At 41.0% G+C, this 20,354-nt stretch overlaps 1 protein-coding gene across 2 annotated transcripts; it reads left to right on the forward strand.

Moving 5' to 3' along the window:
- The first annotated feature begins 239 nt into the window (after positions 1-239).
- Positions 240-19,795, forward strand: ACER2 (alkaline ceramidase 2). 2 transcript variants are annotated; one of them, XM_074533376.1, is made up of 6 exons: positions 240-479; positions 6,787-6,901; positions 7,770-7,911; positions 11,624-11,761; positions 15,613-15,750; positions 16,132-16,456. In XM_074533376.1, exons 1-6 carry the CDS (start codon positions 372-374, stop codon positions 16,151-16,153), a joined length of 663 nt encoding a protein of 220 aa, XP_074389477.1. In that variant the 5' UTR covers positions 240-371; the 3' UTR covers positions 16,154-16,456. The 2 variants fall into 2 exon arrangements, with proteins under 2 accessions (XP_074389477.1, XP_074389475.1); XM_074533374.1 differs by lacking the exon at positions 16,132-16,456 and adding an exon at positions 16,463-19,795 and having other exon boundaries at positions 242-479.
- The last annotated feature ends 559 nt before the right edge of the window (positions 19,796-20,354 follow it).

The following is a 20,354-nucleotide window of genomic DNA, read 5'->3' on the forward strand; positions in this document are numbered from 1 at the left end:
TGGAGTGGATCCTCTCCAGAGATCCATTCCACACATAACAATTCTTTGATTCTGTGTGAGATATCTCTAGGCGTGCAAGGGCGGCGGGCATGCTGCCCACGCCTGTGGAGCCGCTGGCTGCTCAAAGCCGCCGGGGAGCGAGGAACTACCGCTCGCACCGGCCGGCACCTTCGGCACAGGCTCGGGAAACCCAAGCAGAACGGGGCCCCGCCGCCTCTGCCTGCGGAGGGCCGGCCCGGGCCCGCCCCGCCCCGCCCCGCCCCGCCCCTTGTGCGGGCTGCGGAGAGAGGCGCGGGCGGCAGCGCGGTTACCGCCCCGCGGCGCCGCCGGGCACGGCAGGGCAGGGCCGGAACGGCCGTCGGGCGGGCGCGATGGGCGCGCTGCTGTGGTGGGACCCGCTGCGGGCCGGCAGCTCGGAGGTGGACTGGTGTGAGGACAACTACACCATCGTGCCTGCCATCGCCGAGTTCTACAACACGGTGGGTGGCGGCGGCGGTGCCCGGCAGAGCGGGAGCGGCGGCCGCCTCGGCGGCGGGGGCTGCGGGTGGGCGAGCGTGCGGCAGCGGGCAGGACCCGCTGCAGCCCGGGGCGCTCCTGCTGCCTGCCAGCCTCGTCTCCTGCGGAGTTTTCGTGGGATTGTAGCATGCCCTTCTATGGCTTTCGACTTCTTTTTCTTCTCCGGTCGCTGGCACGCCTAAAATTAAGGAAATTTTTCCTAGTTTCTCAGGTGTAAAACAGGGAGATTTTCTAGTCATGCTACTGCCGGTAAGTAGTGTGTAGTAGGCCTGTCCTCGTCTCTGTCGAGACTTGTGGTGGCCAAGCACCAAGTATTTGGTGCTAGATTGCCCGGCTCTATCACCCGTTCACGCAAACAGGTGTCAGCACCTTGATGGGCATGCACAGCAGTGATGGGTCAAGATTAAAAAGTACCTTGGTGTTTGGAGGCAAAACTGGGTTTCTCCCAGACATGTTTGACTCCAAGAAGGCAAAGGTTTCATGGAGAGTTTGCTTTTAGGTTGCAGGACGAAGTCAGGAGTGGATTTTTTTGGAGCAAGAGAGATACGTGTTTCAGAGAGCAACTGAAGTATGGAAGAGAGGAAAGAGGAATAATGTCATTGTTGCTTCTTTCCAGTTAGTCATAGTTTACCCCTGAGTCCTCTCGCACATTCCCAATATCTCTCAGCTGCTGGAGAGAGCTTATAAAAACAGCCAGAGCAGCAGAGCCAGATTGCCCTTTACCACATACCTTGGAAAGGGAGAAGTGGTCCTGACATCCTGTTGATGTAAAGAATGGCAGTGAAAGATCCACTAGAATAAGATAATCCATTGGGCTTTTGGGTGGTTTGCCCTTCCATGAGAATCACCTGTCCAGGGGCAAACATGCAAATGCTGTCTGTTTTCTGTTCTCTAGGAGGCAGTGTGTGCACAAATGAGGAGCTGGAGCTACTGCCTTTGTCTCTTGTACTTTAAAGTGAGCAGGTTTTTGTTTTTGTTTTTTTTTTCCCCCAAATTCCATCCTTGTCTGAACTCTGTTCCCCTTTCAAGCCACGTCTCTTTGACTGCCAGAACACAGTGGAAGAAATAGGTGTCTGGCTTCCCTGGATGGAGTGTGTATCCCGGGAGGCTCTGTACATGCAGAGCAAGTAATTAATTCCATGGTGCACATGGTGTACATTGCTAACTTGTTTTCTTCTTGTTCTTAGCTGCCAAAGTCCCAAAGATGGTGGCTGGTCCATGCCACTGAAGAATTTTGAGGGTGTGTGAGGGAAACTGTTGGCTTTTTTTGTGTGTCTGATGTCACTGTGCAAGAACCAAAAACAAAGGGAGGAAAAGGTCAGGATAAACAAGATATTGAAGACAGCAAATGTGTTTTGTAGCCAGCTATGCAGGGGGATGGGTTTCCTTCTGCTGTGTGCACTGCTTCAGTCTGGGGTAGAGTGAATTTTCCTTATAGGCCCTGGTATGGGGGTATGTTTTGTGCTGGAAACAGGGTTGGTAACTCAGGCATGTTTTCATTACTTTTGAGCAGGGCTTACTCAGGCCTTTTCTGCTCCTCATCTCACCCAACCAGCAAGTGGGCTGGGGGTGCAGAAAGCATTTGGAGGGGACACAGCTGGGACAGCTGATTCCAGCTGACTCGGTGGATTTTTCAGGCCATATGGCATCATGATCAACATGTAGAGCTGGAAGAAAGAGAAGGAAGCAGTTTGTGCCTTTAGGCCATTTCTCTTCCCAAATCACTGTTATGTGTGATAGGGGCCCTGCTTTGCTGGGGATGGAGAACACCTGCCTGTCCATCGGGAGTGCTGAATGAATTCCTTATTTCACTTTGCTTGTGTGAGGAGCTTATATTTTCCCTATTGGACTGTTCTTAACCCCCACAAGTTTTTTCACATTTACCCTTCTGATTTTCTCCATCCTGCTCTGAAGGGAGTGAACAAGCAGCTGGGCAGTGTGTAGTTGCTGGATGGGATTAAATCACAACACTGTACTGAGCTGACTAGCAGTAGTATAGAAGCTTACCAAAATGCCAAAAGCTGCACTTGTGTCCAGATGAATAACTGAGGCTTCAGACAGGTGGACAGACACAGAAGGAAGTTTGCCCTCGAGCCTGCTGTGTTGTGGCAGCTGTATACAAATCAGTAAGCTGTTCGCTGAAAGAGGAGGAGAACAAGAGGCAGTGTTGAGAGTAGTCATGTTTAGGCTCTCTTCAGCAATACCAAGTTATTGTTATGGCTTGATTTCTCTGTTAGCAACTTCTGATAATTAAAACAGTGAGTTGCAGTGGATTCATGGGATTGTGCAACTGTGTCCTCAAAAAACCAGATGCTTACAGGACAGTTATGAAGTTTTGGCCCTACTCTAAAAAGTACCTTAGGTAGCGCCTAAATTATATTCCTTCTCGGGTGGGTTTGTTCTGACTGATTCAAACTTCCTCGAAGTTCCAGGAAGCTCTCTGCAGCTGACCTGACTCTGGCATCTGGGTCATTAAGCTTTAGATTAAAACTTTGCTAATCTGCATTTTAAATTGCCATGGCTGAGGTCAGAGCTGTGGTTGAGGTCTCATGCAATATTCATGTAAGCACAAACTGGAACAGCTTATCTGCTGCTTATGTATTTTTTAAAAAATTAATTATGTATTCTGGTGGGGCTTAAACAGAAAACAAAAAACATTCAACAGAATTAAATCTGTAGGAGAAAACTGTTTGGAAGTTTTGTATAAATTGATCAAACTAATTTTTTAAAACATACACAAGCTAGACTTAACATGATTTTTGTCTAGCTGAAGTGAGGCCACAAAACACTCTGTAGCTCAAATTGAAGGAATAGTTATAAAAACAGTACATTTTTTTCTTTTTTTTCTTTCTGAAATGAATAAAGTAATGTGTTCTGATGCAGTGTAACCCTACTCCACACCATAACAAAAGTCTCCAAATGATCAAAACAATTTGTTTTAAAACAATTTATGTTTTAAATACCTGAAAACAGTATTTTTTCCTGGGAGAGTCAGTATCTAGCAATTCAATATGTTGCATTTAGTTGTGCTTGTAATTTCCATTTACTGAGGGAATTGCAAGGGTTTTATTCTTCTTCTTTTGCTCCCGGTGGCATGGAAATAAAAGTTGTAAAAAGTTATGAGGCAGTCTTAAGAGTGTGAGAGTATTTGTGCCCTCCCCACCACATCCTTTTTTTACCACAGAAGAGTTTTAGTGTATGTGAATGTCATGTTTAGGTACCAGGATGTGGAGAATACACACCCTCTGATGTTACTGGCAGCTACTTTAGTCCAGTTTTGCTTTCTGCTCAGAAGGACATGGTGCAGTAGGTTTTTCTGTGGTAGTTGAATTCTGCAGCTGCTCTTTGGGAGATGTAATCAGTAGAGACAAATACATGAGGACTACAGGAAGCATCTGCATCAAGACAGTGGCCAGATGTGAGTGAAGTTGTATGATCATGATCTAAGCAAGCCTATTCTCTCTGTCCTATAGGCTTATGTCCTGAATTTCTATTATATAATTAATTAGCTGAAAATTAAAACTAAAGGTCCAGAATTGTATGAAGCCAAAAGAATGCACTGTTACTGCAGGACTGCTTGCCTATTTTTCATAACTGTAACATCTAGTCATTGCCTTTTGCAGATGCCAAAGGAAATCTTCTGGACCACTGATGTAAATTTTTGCACTTATTGTAATTATCAAAGTATTTGAATTGTACATTACCAAATCATGGAGGCCAATTATGTATTAATATTAAAAAATGCTCATGCGGTGTACTTTCTGAAGCCATACTTTAATATTTTTTAGTACTACAATTATATCAGCTTCTGAGATGTTAGGAAATCCTCCTGATGACCACTGCAAAGAGTACAAGTCATGCTCAGGCTCCAGTTTGCAAGGGATTTCTTGCATTTGCAGGCATGACCTTAGCATGAGTGGGAGTTCATTCCCAGAGGAGCACTACTGTGGGATCTCAGCACCTCAGGACTGAGGTGCTGAGTCACCGAGACCACCCTTGGGGGGCTCGGGAGTCCTGGAATGTTGCCAGAAGTGTCTGGTGGCTGGACTTTGATCCTACACAGGAGACGACACCTGTATGGGGATAGGAGGATTTCACCGGGGTGAATGGTGAAGGGATTAGTTAGTTAGAGAGTGAAACACAGGGTTTAGGATTTCTGTACAGGGGGGTTTAGAGAAGTAAGATGGAGGAATTGGGGCGTTTCCTGTTCTTCTTCTTCTTCTCCTCCATCTTCTGTGGTGATGGTGGCACTTTGGGATTGGTCATTACTCAAAGTGCACTGGTCAATAAGGGTGAAAGGTATTGGGGAAAAATGATAAATATTGTACACGTAACTTTGGGTATAAAGATAGGTGACCGCCCGGAGGGCAGAGGAGTGTGCTCATGGCTGGCTGCTGAGCAGACCTCTGTTGGGCCGAGAGAAAATCTTTTAGATAAACAATTAATAAACACCGAGACCGAGAAAAGAACTGAAGCCTCTTCTCGTCCTTTGAAACGCGGGCTGCCCCAAGGCCACCCCGGGCCTTTCCAGGCCATCCAAACAGCCGAAAATCAGACACACTACCATAACACAGAACTGCTCCCTTGTTGGCTAATCCCTTGCATAAATCTACATTGCTACACTTGTGGGGAGTATATCTAGTGTGTCCTTTATCATCTTGTTCCTAGTTGGAATAAGGACTTTCTAGCCAAATTTTGATAGACTGTGGTCAATTTCAGCTGTAGAGATGGAAAAGTTTTCTTCCAAACCACTTGGTTTATAACCACCTATTTTTGCCCCTTGACACCTCCCTTCAGCCTAACTGTGTGTAAAAGCCTAAAAAGCACAGGGCACTCCCAGGCCCCCAGAGGACTCATTCATATTCCATCCTCCCTGCTGTCACTGCATATGCTTCCTACCTGCTTTGGAATGAGGGAAGTCTTCCTGTTCTGTGTATGTGCCAGGACATCATGCACTGGGATCCTGGTCCATGACGGTATTCCCAACTTTGCTGGCAGTCTCTGCTGCATGGAGACTGAGTGGGGTGTTTTGTATATGAAAGTTTCTCATGTGAACCTGTTTTGTTGAATGTGTAGGTTGCTTTACATGAGTTTTAACAACTTGATCTGCCTCTTAAAATCTTTTCTCAGACTGTGTTAAGAGGTTGACAGCAGTAGCTGAATGAAAAAATTCCTATGTTATTCTTTAACTAGTTCTCCACTAAATTTTCATTATTGTTGGCACAAGTGTGTAACCTGTGAAGAGGCAATCTGTCCCAAAGGATTTTTTTTGACCGAGAGTTATTTTCTACATCAGCTTCAGAGCAGTTTTGTCACAGGTAATATTCTGTTGTGCTTGGGCTCAGCAGGCAAACATGAGAAAGCTGAGGCTGGAGACTCCTCCTGTCCTTTGGCCCATTGTGAAGCAGCAATAGAGTCTTTTCATAAATGCTCAATTACTGTGCCATGGCTGGCTCTCGGCACTGGCAGCTCCTGGGAAGAACCAAGTGATCACTACTACAATGACAGTTCCTGCTAATTGATAGTAAACTGTTTCCAGTATTTACAGAATCATGCTTTAAATTGTTTGTAAACAAGAAAAAACAGAAAACATGTCTCTATTCAAATCAAGCATATTGAATTACAAAATAGACCACCTAGCAGTCGTCCTAATTATAGCCTTTACACCTTCCTATAACAAGTTTTCAGTCATGTTCTGTAGTGTAGAACCAAGGGAAAAAAAATTGAAGTGTAAAAGGACTTAAAGCTCCAGGCTCTCTTTACCCTGTACAAAAAGGGTTCTAACTCTTAACCTAGCATTGTATTTCAGACCTTCCCAGACAATAACTATTGCTCAGTAAATTGACTTCCACAAAGCTTGTCTAGCTCTGTCTTGTGTCAGTACTTCTAGTGCTTTTTCCATGCTAGGCTTGATAGCCAGTGAGAGGACAGGTCACTGGTCCTCAATAGCTTGATATTGTACGCTTTCTGAATTGACACAGTCTTGAATGTAGATTCTCAATGAAACTCCTTTGGGAATTGACTTGAGTTGTGACTTGAAGAGCCACATCTTACATTGCTGAAAGTTTTTATAATGCTACTAATTTAATGATGTTAAACAAAACAAATCAATGCTTTTGCAGAAACAGCTCAGCTTAGGCAGAAACAGTGGGTCATAATTTGTTGAACTGGGGCTTCATTGAATGACAAAATGGTATTATAGAAAGCCTAAAGATATTTAAGATTTGTTTATTTTCTGTTTTTGTGAGACTGTTTGGTTTTTTTTCCTAGATAAGCAACATCTTGTTTTTCATTTTACCACCCATATGTATGTGCTTGTTCCGTCAATACGCAATCTGCTTCAACAGTGGAATATATTTAATATGGATTCTGCTAGTCGTGGTTGGTAAGTTGATTACTCTGTATTTGCCAACTCATGTGTGAACTGAGAGAGGACATCAGTTTTTCCTGCTTGTACTTGACTGTTTTTTAGAACAAAGCAGTCCTGACATCTATGGAAGAATTTGCTTGTATTTGCTTAAAGCCAAAGCAGCCATAATTTCTGGAGGGAAAATGCCTTTTGCAAACTGAGGTTGATGGGAAATTTTACCATAGTTTTGTTCCCTTCCAGTCCTTCCTTGAATACTTTTTTTTTCTTGTGTTTGGGTTTACTGTGCAGTAGTGCTGACCCTCATTGCTTAAATAAGAGCTGAAGTGCCAGTGCAGCTTAGGAGAGGAATAGGGTTTGTACTGAGAAGGCCCAGAAATGTAGATGTGAGATTCTGAAGTTTGTTCATTCCTGGAGGCACTTCAAGGGGATAATCTGAGCCCTCTGGGGTAGTGTGACACTTTCCACCTATATGTAAATCAGTATCAAGGGTAGAGAGTATCCATGATACTGCTGCTTTTTCTCTTTTCTTACCCATTCTTGTGCTATAGAAAAAATTCCAAAGCAGCATTTGGCATTTATTTTTTAATTGGTTTTGCTTTATACTTTTCCATGTGGTGTTTCTTCAGGCACATCTTTTCTAGTAGGAGCTTACATTTTTAGCTGCTACTTTTGTAATCTACTTTTGTAACGTACTTTTCTTCGTGATTAGCAAGAGTATGATAGCTTGGATTGCCTCTTAGTAAAGTTGGTGTTTTTTGTAACCTTTTGTAGACCATTTCCTGTAGCTACCATTTCCTGTGAAGTTCTGAGCATGAGCAGGGAGTTTCAGTCTATTCCAGTACTGCAGCTGTTCATAATACTGTCTCTTGATTCATTTGTCCAGGAATTGGATCTGTTTATTTTCATGCTACCCTCAGTTTCTTGGGCCAGATGCTGGATGAGCTGGCTATTCTCTGGGTTCTGATGTGTGCTCTTGCCATGTGGTTCCCTAGGAGATACCTGCCCAGAGTTTTTCGCAATGACAGGTAATCGTACAATGGTACATGTGCACTTTCATGTTTTTTGAAACTTCCTGTGCTGACACTTAAATCTGCACATAATCACACCAAGTTATCAATCTTACCACTGTCACTGCTATTTTTTCTCTCTCCATTGTCTTGCAGTTGCTTGTATCTCATTCAGCCCATTTTGTTCAAAATTCCTGAGTCAGCAGTTGCTGGTAGTGGGATTTGTGTCCTGTAACTTCAGGTGATTAGATGAGATGACTTGCCTCTGGAAATGTCTGTTCTTGTTGATTCTAGGGAGACTTTTGTGATGGGTCGTTTATATACAGCTAATGTAGGAGAAGCCATCCTTTACTCTTCCTTTTGTATATCCTGAAGGATATATACAAGTGAACCTATGGAAGTCGGCCGAATGTTCATCTGAATTTTTAAAATGGTGATTAAAAATGGTGTTTCAGTATTAAAAGGCTAAGTGTTTCTTTAGAAATCTATTGTTGTAAAGGTTTTTTTTTTTCTTTTTCTTGCAGGTATAAAAAAATACTTTATAGCCAGTTTAAACCATTTGATTGTGGTTTGCCCCCCCCCCCCCCACAATAAAACCATTGTGTTGCTCTTTTATGCAGTAAAGAAGTTGAGGTAATGGAGAGGCTTGATTTGCAGCATCAGTGTTGTTCTCTCTGAAGATTGCTAAGACTGTTGCCTTTTGCCTTCTTACAGTGTTACTCTCTGCATGAATTTTTTATTTGTTTGTTTGATTGTTGGGGGTTTTGGTTGGTTAGTTTGTTCTTGACAGTATGCTAGATTAGAAGTTGCTAATGCATGGAGAGAAGTTTGGTGCCTAGATTGACCATATCTGACCAAAATAGCTTGCACTGGGTGCTGTGTACCTGTAATTACTGTATACAGCCTATGTGCATGGCCCACTTCTCTTCAGCATCATCATAAATGACTTGGACTTTGACACAAGACTGGAAGGAATACTAAGTAAGTTTCATGACCGCACCAAATTGGGAGGAGCTGTTAAATTCCATGAGGGCAGAGAGGCCTCAACAAATGACAGCAATCACCAGCCAGGTGAAGTTCAGCAAGAGAAATTGCTGGATTCTGAGATGGGGCAATACTGAATGTATGGACTGACTGGGAATGAGATGCTGTAAGCAGGGCCATGGAAAGGGACCTGGGGGTCCTGGCAAGTTGAATATGGGTCAGCAGTGCCCTGGCAGCCAGGAGGGCCAACCCTGTCCTGGGGTGCATCAGGCACAGCACCACAGCTGGGCAAGGGAGGGGATTGTCCTGCTCTGCTCTGAGCTGGGGCAGCCTCACCTCCAGTGCTGGGGACTGGTTTGGCACTGCAATATAAGAAAAACATTAAAATATTAGAGAGCATCCAAAGGAGGTAACAAGGATGGTGAAGGGCCTTGAGGGGAAGCTGTGTGAGAAGTGGCTGAGGTCACTTGGTCTGCTCAGTTTGGTGAAGACAAGATTGAGGGGAGACTTCACTGTAGTCTTCAACACCTTAGTGAGGGCAAGAGAAGGGGCAAGAGTCCTGTCCCTTCTGTGGTGACCAGGGACAGGACCTGAGGGAATGTCCTGAAGTTGAGTCAGGGGAGGTTTAGGTGGAATATCAGGAAAAGGTTTTTCACCCAAGGGTGTGTTTGGGCACTGGAACCAGCTCCCCAGGGCAGTGGTCACAGCACCAGCCTGACAGTTCAAGAAGCGTTTGGACAGTGCTCTCAGGCATATGGGGGACTCTTGGGGATGGTGCTGTGCAGGGCTAGGAATTGGAGGTGTTATCCTGCTGGGTGCCTTCCAACCAGCATCTTCTATGATTCTATATGGCTTTTTTGCATTGGTGTAAATTTAGTCCTTCTGCATATTACAGTATAATGTTGTTACAGAACATCATCAACTTAACAAGCTTTAGTGGTGTCTTTGTTTATGGTGTGACTCTTAGATGTTCAGTTCAAGTGAAGAATTCAGAGTCCTAAATTTATGTGTAATTTATGTAAACTCTGTAAATGAGCTCTCAGATGCCTAGAGGTTACATTTGCCAATTAGTGTCATCTGATATTGCAGGGTAGGTTCACAATATGGACAAGGATGGTAAACTATTGGTTTGTAAAGGAATAACAACACTTTTGGAGAAAAATACTGTTTCTGTTTAACTTTGTGTTAAAACTGTGAATACTGATATGAAAGATTCTATCATATCCTTTCACTTCTCAGAGAATGTGTCAAAACAGTTACTTTTTAGGGAAGGTCTTGATTCCTTTCTGAAGTATACAGACACTCTGGGTAACAAACCCGTGCTAGTTTGAAGGCAAACCAGCCAAAGGAATTAACTCCACACAAACATGTTGTGAGGGATTCCAACTAAGAATTACAATTTAATAGGAAAAATGTGCAATAAAGGCAATAGTACAGAAGCACTGGCTTAAACTGACAAAGTCAGAATATGACCCTGTTGGTCAGGGTGGTGACAGCTGTCCCATTGGTGTGAGGGATGTGATCTTGTCGAAGCGGTGATCCTGTAGAAAGGTCTTGTTCTTCTTTGGAGGTCCAGTGGTGGTCATTGAGAGCTCTTGTCCACTGGAAATCCTCTGGTGGTATCAAGGTGCCCAGGTCCCAGATTATATGGAGGTAAGAGTGTTAGGTACCTTCCCCCAGGGTGGGTATCTCACAGTGGGATGATGTAATTCTGTGGCTCATTCTGGGGAGTCCTTGGTGGCCCATGGGCGGAGATGACTCAGCTTTAGGCTGAGTATGCATTGAGCAGCTGTTGAAAACAACTGACCATTAATACCTTACATTGTAACCCAAGACAAAGCCCTAACCTAGAACAGGTTTGGTTAATACTTTCAAGTTTTTTGCTTTGCCTGACTAATCCTCTAGTACTATGTGTATCGTGTGCTCACCGCTGTACTGTTCACTTTGATCATCCTCATCACACTTTGAATTTTCACTGCTGAAAATGTTATTATCTATCATGATCAATTTGTGATATATTTATTCATTGAGACATTCACGTCATATCAGAGCTTTGTACTTAAATAACTTGTTGCTTTCCAGCAGAATGAAAAACTTTAAAGCAAAAGGCAAATGAAATGAGCCTAGCACTTGTGGCCATGGAATGGTACCGTACAAATATATTGAGACTCTACTTCAAACATAGAAGGCCATCCTTGGAGAGCAATTTTAAAAAGCTATGGGCCAATAGTTAAAAGGCCTCTTTTTCAGCCATAGACTGGAAGTGGGTTGTTTGAAATGCAGATCTGGAATTTAAACAACAGTTAATATATATTTAATTTAAAAGTTATTGGGCTGTCTACACAGGGTGCAATAGTGACTTCATATTTGCTAAGAATATACCAAATCTTGGTTTTATAAAAAATTCTGGGAATTTCTCACCTACTGTTGAATTTGATTAAGGAAGTGTTCCAATTTAGCATGTAAGTTTCAGTATCTTTAAAGGCTCTAAAGAGATAAAGGAAAGTTAAGCGTACTGTGACATAGCTGTAGAAGTTGAGGGATTAACAATAAGAAAATACCCTAAAAATCCATGTTAAGAGCCTGAGGAATGATGAGACAGAACATTTTCAAAGAAGTACAGTGCTCTGTACAGGGGTAGACCTCAATTTTGTTACCTTATTTTAATAATGTTGAAATTTCTGGGTTTAGTAATTTAAAGTTTTGAATTAAAAGAAGTTTTTCTGCTCATATAAACTCTACTCAGGAGCCGATTTAAAGCTGCTGTGGGTGTCCTGTCCGGAGTTACCACCTGCCTGGCTTTCATTAAGCCTGCCATTAACAACATCTCGCTAATGACGCTGGGAGTTCCCTGCACAGCTTTGCTCATTGCTGAGTTGAAGAGGTAAGTGCAATTTTCCAGAATGCAGGCAGCATTGCCTTCTCAGATCCTTAGGACACTGTGAGGTGATACACTATATCTGGCTTCAATGCATGTCACAGCAGATCAGAAATGCTTCTACCACAAGCAAGAGCAAATCTAGTACAAATTTTCTTGGCAGTTCAGACATTTTTTGACAAGGATTTTTTTTCCCCAGGACTTCGTAGTAGGTCAGATATTTTCTGTGTGTTCTTGCAACATACCTCTTGCTGCAACCTGATTTAACTCAAATTTGTTTATTCATTGTGAAATTAGGGCCTGGGTTTTGTTTTATCAACAGCATTTTTACTATATAGTGTGCATAAGGGTGAAGTGGTAGCATAGTTGCAGTTTGGATGCTAGTGGGAGAAAGGCCCAAGCACATGTGGAAGATGTTCCAACTCCCAAAGTGAGTCTCATCTGATATGAATAATGTGATGGAGTCAGAGTTACAAAGAGAAGGTTAATCACTACATTTTGGAGGATAGGTGTCAGTCAAGGCTGTAGAAATCATAAAACCAGAATGCAAATAGAGAAGAGCCTGAGACTGATTTCCTTACAGAGTTGTTCTGTTTTAGTGATACCAGCAGCTGTCCAGAGACTTTTTTTTCATCTCTTCACCCACTGCAAAAAGGACCAGAGGAGTACTCGCATTTGAACTTGTTTTTTTTCACCTCTTCTCCACTGTCTGAGAAAAATTTTACAACTTACATTTGCTCCTATATGTCGCATATGTCCATCAAAATGAGTTAGAACAAAATGTCTTCATTCTAATTGTGTCTGTTAGAATAGAGACTTTTCTGTTTGCTACATTACCCTGTAATGATCTGCCACTGCTATAGAATGGAAGCCTCTCCAAACAATGTTTTGTAAAGATGTTCATGAGTCGTTTCTCTTTAGGCATCCTTCTGTGTATTTCTTTGGTAAAAGACACTTGGAAACAGCACACAAGTTAGTTGTGGACAAGGTCAGTAGTGGAACAATATTGGTGGTGTCTCATTTTGATGATGGCACAAAGAACTACTGACAGGGCAAAGGGACATCTGGTTGTGGCATGGGATAATCTGTGAATTCTCTGTCAGTTCGGTGTCAGTTTTCCAGGCATGAGCTCCTGAGAAACTTGAAAGGACAAGTTAGTGTCTCCTAAGTTTGAGTACTGTTGTTTCACATCTAGGAATTGGTATGCCTATAAATATTTGTTTTTTTAAAACTTTCTCTGCAGGGTCATTGTCCTGGTTTGAGAGGAAATCTAGCATCACAAAGCTACCCCAGGACAGTCATATATTACTAAAATGTCTGGAGTTTCCTGGCCATGTTTTTTTTTCAGGGAGAAAATTAAGGACAGAGATTGACCTTCTTTTCCAATTGGTGAATAAAAAGGGGCCAGAAGTGACATAGGACCTTCTCTGGCTGTGCATTGGAATGGTTTAATACTACTGATATTTGTGGATGAATTTTTAAGTGCAAAAGACAAATAAAACTTTTCTTTTAAGCTATGCTGATCGTTTTGAAATTTAAAGGGTTACATTCTTGTAAACTGGGAGGTAAGGAGTCATCTCATCCCCTTCTGCAGGAGGAAAATGAATCTAACCATTATTGAAAAGATTTGCTATTTTTCCATTCTGTGCTACCACAGCCAGGAGGGAACTTCACATCCAAGTCTGGCAGGCTGCAGTGAAAATTTTTCTGTGAAATAGATATTTGGGGAAGAAAAATTGCTTCTGTTCCATGCTGAAGTTTTTGGTATTTTAGGCCACAACTCCTTGTTGTTATTCCTATTCTAGGCTGTGTCAATTTTGTACAGAATTCTGGGGAATCAAAACTACTGAGTTTCCAAACGAAATTTTTTTGCTTTATGTTTGTCTTTGATAAGATAATATTGTCGCAAAAGAGCATTAAGTTCTTAGATGTGGACCTGGTAAGGTCGAGGGTATGGCTGGGAAGTATTGTGGGTAGGAGGTGATCAAAAGGGTGAAAGGTAGTCAAGTGTCCTTGAAAGACAAAGAAATTGTTAAACTTTATTCTCATTTCTGTCACAACAAGTTCCTTCCTGTATATCTAAAAAGAAAAAGCTGTACTAGAAGGTGAAATCAGTGGAAAGGTGGATGTGTATCCTTTGATTTGCCTAGTCCGAGCCATTGAGATTATAAGGTCATCAAATTAGTAACTGTTTAGGGAGATAATGTCCTCCATGTGCAGATGGTTGCTAGAATATTGTTGCTCATCTGACTTCTGAGCCTTGAGTAGTGAAGGTTTACCGTAGCTTTTGGTCTGACCATTATTATTTGATTCTTCTGCTAGAAATCTGACTCTGGGGGAAGCCTTGCTTCATTACTGCTGGTTTCTTTATTCCCTCAACTAAAAGGTTAAGCTAGTTAAAAGTTTAAATATTCCTTAGGCTAGAAAGGGAGATATCTGTGTAAAATTCAAATAATCAACATTGCACTGGTTTGAAGAAGAGCTGTAATGCTTTTTTGCGGGTCCCAAGATATCAGAAGATAATGCTGCTGGAAGTGTGCAATTAAGTGTCCCATAAATAGCAAATGACTGAATCTCACAAATGTTTGCAGAAATACTGAAATTTGAATAACTGTTTTGTTAAGCAGAGAACATTGTGCAGTGTAGATGAAAGGGAAATGGAAGCGGAAGATTTGTGGGATCCATTATCTTTCAGAATAGAGTAGGATAGGATAAGGGCAGCATGAATATGTCTTTTAGACCCTCAGCTAACAAATCCTATTTTAGTTCTTATCAGTATCCATGTCTGTTGAGAAATAAAAGAAAGGCTACATGTCCAGGTGGTATTTGCATTATGTCTCTTCATTGTAGTAGAAGCACTCTCCTGCTTCGTCAGCAAGCGTGTCCTCAACCATCTGAAGCACAGTTACTGCAGAAACTGAAAACTGCGTGATGGGTGACCTCAGAAAATCCAGGGGTATTAGGGAGATCAGCAGGCTGTGCTCTTCTCGTTGTGATCTTTCCACCTTAAGGTAGTCCTTTGCAGAGCACTCTACAATATTGTCTTAAGTTTATAAAAGCAATTTGTAGTATGTGATGGTGGCACTGAGCAAACCTGTCTGTACCTTTGCTATGGCTGATCTTGTACTGGGTAAGTCTCCAGTTTTCCTTTGCAGCCTTGAATTCTTTGAACCACACAGGTTAATTGCCTTTTCCTCTTTGAATTCAACTAGTCAGGTCCTGACTAAAAGAGCTTAAGTTTGAGGCCAAACCTCTTATCCCTCTTAACCCTCAAACCCTCTTAAAAGGGATGCAGTTGCATGTGTTTATCTCCTTCAGATATGTCCAGGAAACCCTCATTCTCAATACACACACCCTTTCCTTTGTCAGAGCACACAAGTACTCCATCTCAGTAGTCTAGTTTTATCCATCAGAAAAACAAAATTGATTCATATGCCTATCTGCTTAGGTTCATGGTTTAATGCTGTTAGGAACAGTAGTACCTCTCACTGAAGAATATAAATGCCTTAGCATTAACAGAAGTCTTTATACAGTAACAAATACGAGCAAATCTGAGCATTTGCTGCATGGCTGGTGGTTAATGAACAGCATATGTAACTAATCACTAATTACACCCCTTCCTAGGTATAGGAATAATTTGATGTTTGCCGACCATTGATACACTGGTATTTAAGACAATAATGTGTCTTAAAACACAGCTACTGATAAAAAGGCTTGTTTTGTTACCTCATCTCTGCCTTGCATCAGAGCCAGACTGTAAATGAAGATAATATTTTAAGTACATTTATGGTGGAATCATTTTAATGATGCATGTCTGACATTGTTTTATAAATATTTATGTATGTTTTTCTCCTTAGGTGTGAAAACCTGCGTGTATACAAACTGGGTCTCTTTTCAGGTCTTTGGTGGATGCTAGCTCTTTTCTGCTGGATCAGTGACAAAGCATTTTGTGAGATCTGGTCCTCATTTAACTTTCCCTATTTGCACTGTGTATGGTAAGTGGTGTGTATAAAGTCCAGAATTTGATTCAAATGTGATCCATTCTCACCACATTACCCTTCTGTGCTGCTTGTGGCTATTTCTGGTTAGCTCTAGACAGAATATATAGTAAGATTTTATAAGCCCAAAACAAGTCTTGTGCTATTCAGGGTGGCAGATTTAGGCCTGGTTGTATTCTTAAGCCACTACGTTCATTCATTGTAATTGAATTCCTTGCCATACTGGTTACTAAAAACCATAGCTGTGACTATGAAAACTTAAACTGCCATAGATGATGATGGTAATCCTCATCATGAAGGAGGATTAGTGATTAATTAATGATGGTGAAGTGGAGAAGCAGTAAAGGACTTTGATGCCTTTTTTCTTTTACCACCCAGGAAATCATGGTTACTTACTTGAGGTGCCGTATCTCAGCATTTCTGCACAAATATGACAGGTGAAGAGAAGCCAAAAAACTGGAGCCCGTTTAGACCAGGGATAAACTACAGTTTTGTGGTTTTCCTTTCCAAATATTCCAGATTTCCTTTCCAAATATTTGCCTCCATGCAAAGGACAGACAACAATCCTATGTAGGGCTTGTGAGAAGATGCTGAAGGACTGACTGATTTTAAAGTATGGTGATACAGTTGATTACTGAATTTATGTTACTGATTATTTTTTTCTTTCTTTTTTTTTGTCCTATCTTGGTATGTGGGTGGCTGTTCTCAGGCACATTTTGATTTGCCTTGCGGCATATCTAGGATGTGTCTGCTTTGCTTACTTTGATGCTGCCTCTGAGATCCCTGAGCAGGGCCCTGTCATAAAGTTCTGGCCCAGTGAAAGGTGGGCGTTCATTGGAGTTCCCTACGTCACCCTCCTCTGCGCACACAAAAGAACATCTGTGAAGATTACATGAACTTGGAGGCCATGGAATGGGGATGGATTTTCAACTTATATTCCAGCACAGACAATATTTATATAATGATAAATTACTAGTGTTGTATTTTCTTTTCTTCCTAAGATAGGCACCACTTCAAGTGTCGTAGGAAGAGGAGGGAAGTGTGTTCATTCCTCTCTGAAGAAGAGAGAGGAAGCAGGAACATGGGGGCACTTGAACACTAAAGTAACAAAATGGCTTCTTTGTTTTTTGCACTGTGTTTTTGATGTAGCATTTCTCTTGATAAAAGCTCTTTTCAAATACCAGGGTCAAAGAATGATCTTTTTGTAGTAGGTCACCTTTGGTGCTTGATCCACTTCTTTTGTAACTTCCTTTGCAAAAGAAGGCAGTCCAAGACGCCTACGTGCCATCCTGTGTCCTTCTTAGCTCTGATTTTGCTGCACTTACACATGGCCACAAGAGTGTGCTCGAAGCCCATGCTATTCCCAGCCTGGTGAACCCAGGCTGTGTGGAACCCAGGCTGTGCATCACTTTGGATCACAGAATACATGGTTGCTTCCTCAAGTACAGCAGGAGATGAGTGTTTGCAGCTGGATTACTATGTAAGTGCAATTAGGCAGTGTAAATGCAGAGGGAGCTAACAGAAGTCCCTAAAACTATGTAGTAGTTTGAGGATTTTATTGTATTTCCACTGTCCTGTGAATACTTGTATGCTGCATATTTTCTTGCAGAAATGTCACAGAATCCCTCTCTACCTCTTGAGACATGTTTGGTCTTGAATTTTGCATTGAAGTGCTCACAGAAGTGTGAAAATTACCTTCAGTATGATCTCAGGTCAGCATTGACTGACAGTGTGAATAAACTATAAAAACTCCTAGATGCCTAGCTGCACATCTAATTTAAGAGCTGATTTCTCACCAATGCATTCCAAGTGATGTCAAAAATAGTCCAGAGCTCTGCTAGTTATACTTAGGAAAAAAGTAGATAACTGCTTAAAAACCAAGCTGAAGACCTACATTTCAGTGAGCTGTGAGATGTAATATTGAATCTTGCATTCTTGCAAAAGATTGGGATTTTCCAGGTTTTTTCAGTCCATTTTGTAAAGATAAGGGGTGTCTAGGTCCATTTAGTTTTAAGATTATTAGTGTTGAGGTTCAGGAATGGCTATAGTTCTTGCAAGCAATTAATACAAGGCCTGTTTAAAAAAATGGTGCAAAGTTAGGCATGTTTTTCAAGTATGAGCAATTGTAGCTGCTAATAGCTGCAGTTTTGGAGAAAAAAGGGTCTACTCACATTCCTCAGAACTCTGATATCAAAACTCTAAGTGGGTTAAGGCTTTGAATGTACACTTCTATTAATGTGTTATTTCCTTTTTTAGCATTAGACCATGAAATATGATTTTCTCTTTTGTTTACACGTCTTTTATTTTTTATCAATGCAAAAATGTATTCTATACTGTGTCATCTTTATGAAAGTTACTTTTAGCAAGAACTTTGGGCTGAATTAATTTTCAAGCATTTTGAAACCTTTAAAACTTTCGTATTAAAATTTATGCTTAGAAAGCAAGAAGTAAGGTGTATGCTTACTCTTGAAGCAAATTGTTAGTGGGAGATAAGACGTTTTTTCATGAGACCTTCAAAATAGATGAGTAGACTACTGCAGTAGATGACTGCAAAATCATAAAAGCAGCATAAAATTTTTCTAATGGAACAGTTCATATTTATACCACTTGGCAGTAGATTTGAAACATCTTTTTTTTGACACAAGGTGATACAATTTTTGTATGAAACCTATTTATAAAAATGTACATAGTGATGTTTGTTACTCTTTGAAACACAGCTATTTTTTCCTTTTCCTTCCTCCCCCCCAATTACGAAATGCTCAGCTTCAAACACTTCTCAGGTATTAAAAGTTCTATTGTTAGATCCTTATACAGGTAGGGTGCTGGCTGGAACCCAGCTAAGTTTTCTGATGCCTAACATGGTCCTACTTTGAGTAAGACTTTTTGATAGTGTTTGCTAAATTATTATGTTATGGTAAGTGAGTTGTTTTCAGTATTGCTTGAGAACCTAATAACTGCAGACATAGCGTACTATTCAAAAAATTTGAGCCTTTCTATTTAATATTTTGCTTGAAAGCAACCTCTGACTCAAATGGCTCTAGTTAATCTGCTGTCAGTTGCTGTCTTCTACTCTGCAGAGTCTGACTACTCACAAAGAAGTAATTTTGTAATTTAAAAAAAATCTCTGTAGGGCATTCAGCTATTGAAGAAGTAAACAAATGCAGATAACAGGCCAAGAATAACCTTCTGTATTTTTATTATCTAGCCTTTTTATCCTTTATGGGAGATTTTGTGAACAAAGGCCACTATGTGTTGTTCAAAGTTTCACTGTAGAATTGGTTGGAGTATTTTTCTGTAGCAGCAGCTCACCACTTTCCGATTTAGCTATCATCTATTTAGCTATCACACTTTACATTTAATTAGTATTAGCATATATAACTGAAACTATATAACTACACTTATTTTAAAAAATAAAAAAATACAATTTTTACAAGATTCACAATTTCACAGATTGCACCTACACAATAATATTAGTACTCAAGTATATGGTTGACATACAGAAGGGTTTGTGCACTGGATTGTACAGATTGATAGAGAATGCACAAGGAGCTGTATTACATTGCAGTATAAAGTGATTTATATGCACCTGCAGGTTTTAAATGCCCAGAATGTTTTCTTCCCCTGCCAGCAGGAGGTGAGTAGTTCCTGGTGTTTAGCTTCAGTTGGTATTTTAGTCTATTTAGTGGAATGTAATACTGTGTTGAGTGTATTGTAAATATTGACATGTGATATCCATCATTCCTTGAATGTTGAACTTAGGTTTTTTTACAAAAGGATGGTTAGTTTTCAGTGGTAGCAAACACCCAATTTGCAGTCATTAACAACTCAAGAAGTACTGTGTAAGGACTGGTGTAGGATTGGGGGTTTCTTCTGTCTCCATTTAAGTCTGTATACTAAATGTTTGTGGAAAACATGTAATACTTTGCAACGTTAAACTGTATTTGGAGCAAATATTGTTTGCTTTTTCAGGCATCATGTTTGTGGAGAAGAATGTAACTGCCAGTGTAATGCCTTAAAATAAAAGAATAATTGTTTCCTTACAGTTATCAGCAGTTCTGACTCAGTGAGGAAGGGGGAGACTGCATTGGGTAGAAGATCATTAATTAGTGAGATAGTGATTTCTTTGTGTATCAAATGGTTTTTTGCAACTAGTAAACTATTCGAAAACTGCAAGCCTGTGAATCAATGAAGACAAGTAGCAATAAATGGTTAAAAATGAGTGGCCTGTATTTCCACAAATAGACAAAACTGGGTCAGAGTGTGTACATCTGGGAGAACAAAGTGGGGATTTTCAGTGTTACCTAAGATTGCACTTTGTATTTAAGGGAGTGAGGTTGTGGCTACATGGTAGCCTTGCACCTCCCTTCCCCTCCTGCTTCCCTTTTACCATGGTTCCTCTCTCATCATTTAAAAGACCATTTTTGAGACATTCATGATCCTCATAAGCAATTATAATCAAGCTAGAAATAACTTGTGTGAAAGCATAGCTGTAATTCAAGAATGTTACTCACTCAGAATTAATGTCTGTAGCTGCTAAAAATTCAAAAACAGCTGGTGGGTTGGTTCATACATTGTCGTGTCACTCAGTCTGCTCTTATGTG

The sequence above is a fragment of the Zonotrichia albicollis genome, chromosome Z, assembly GCF_047830755.1.
Source record: "Zonotrichia albicollis isolate bZonAlb1 chromosome Z, bZonAlb1.hap1, whole genome shotgun sequence".
Classification (NCBI taxonomy): Eukaryota; Metazoa; Chordata; class Aves; order Passeriformes; family Passerellidae; genus Zonotrichia; species Zonotrichia albicollis.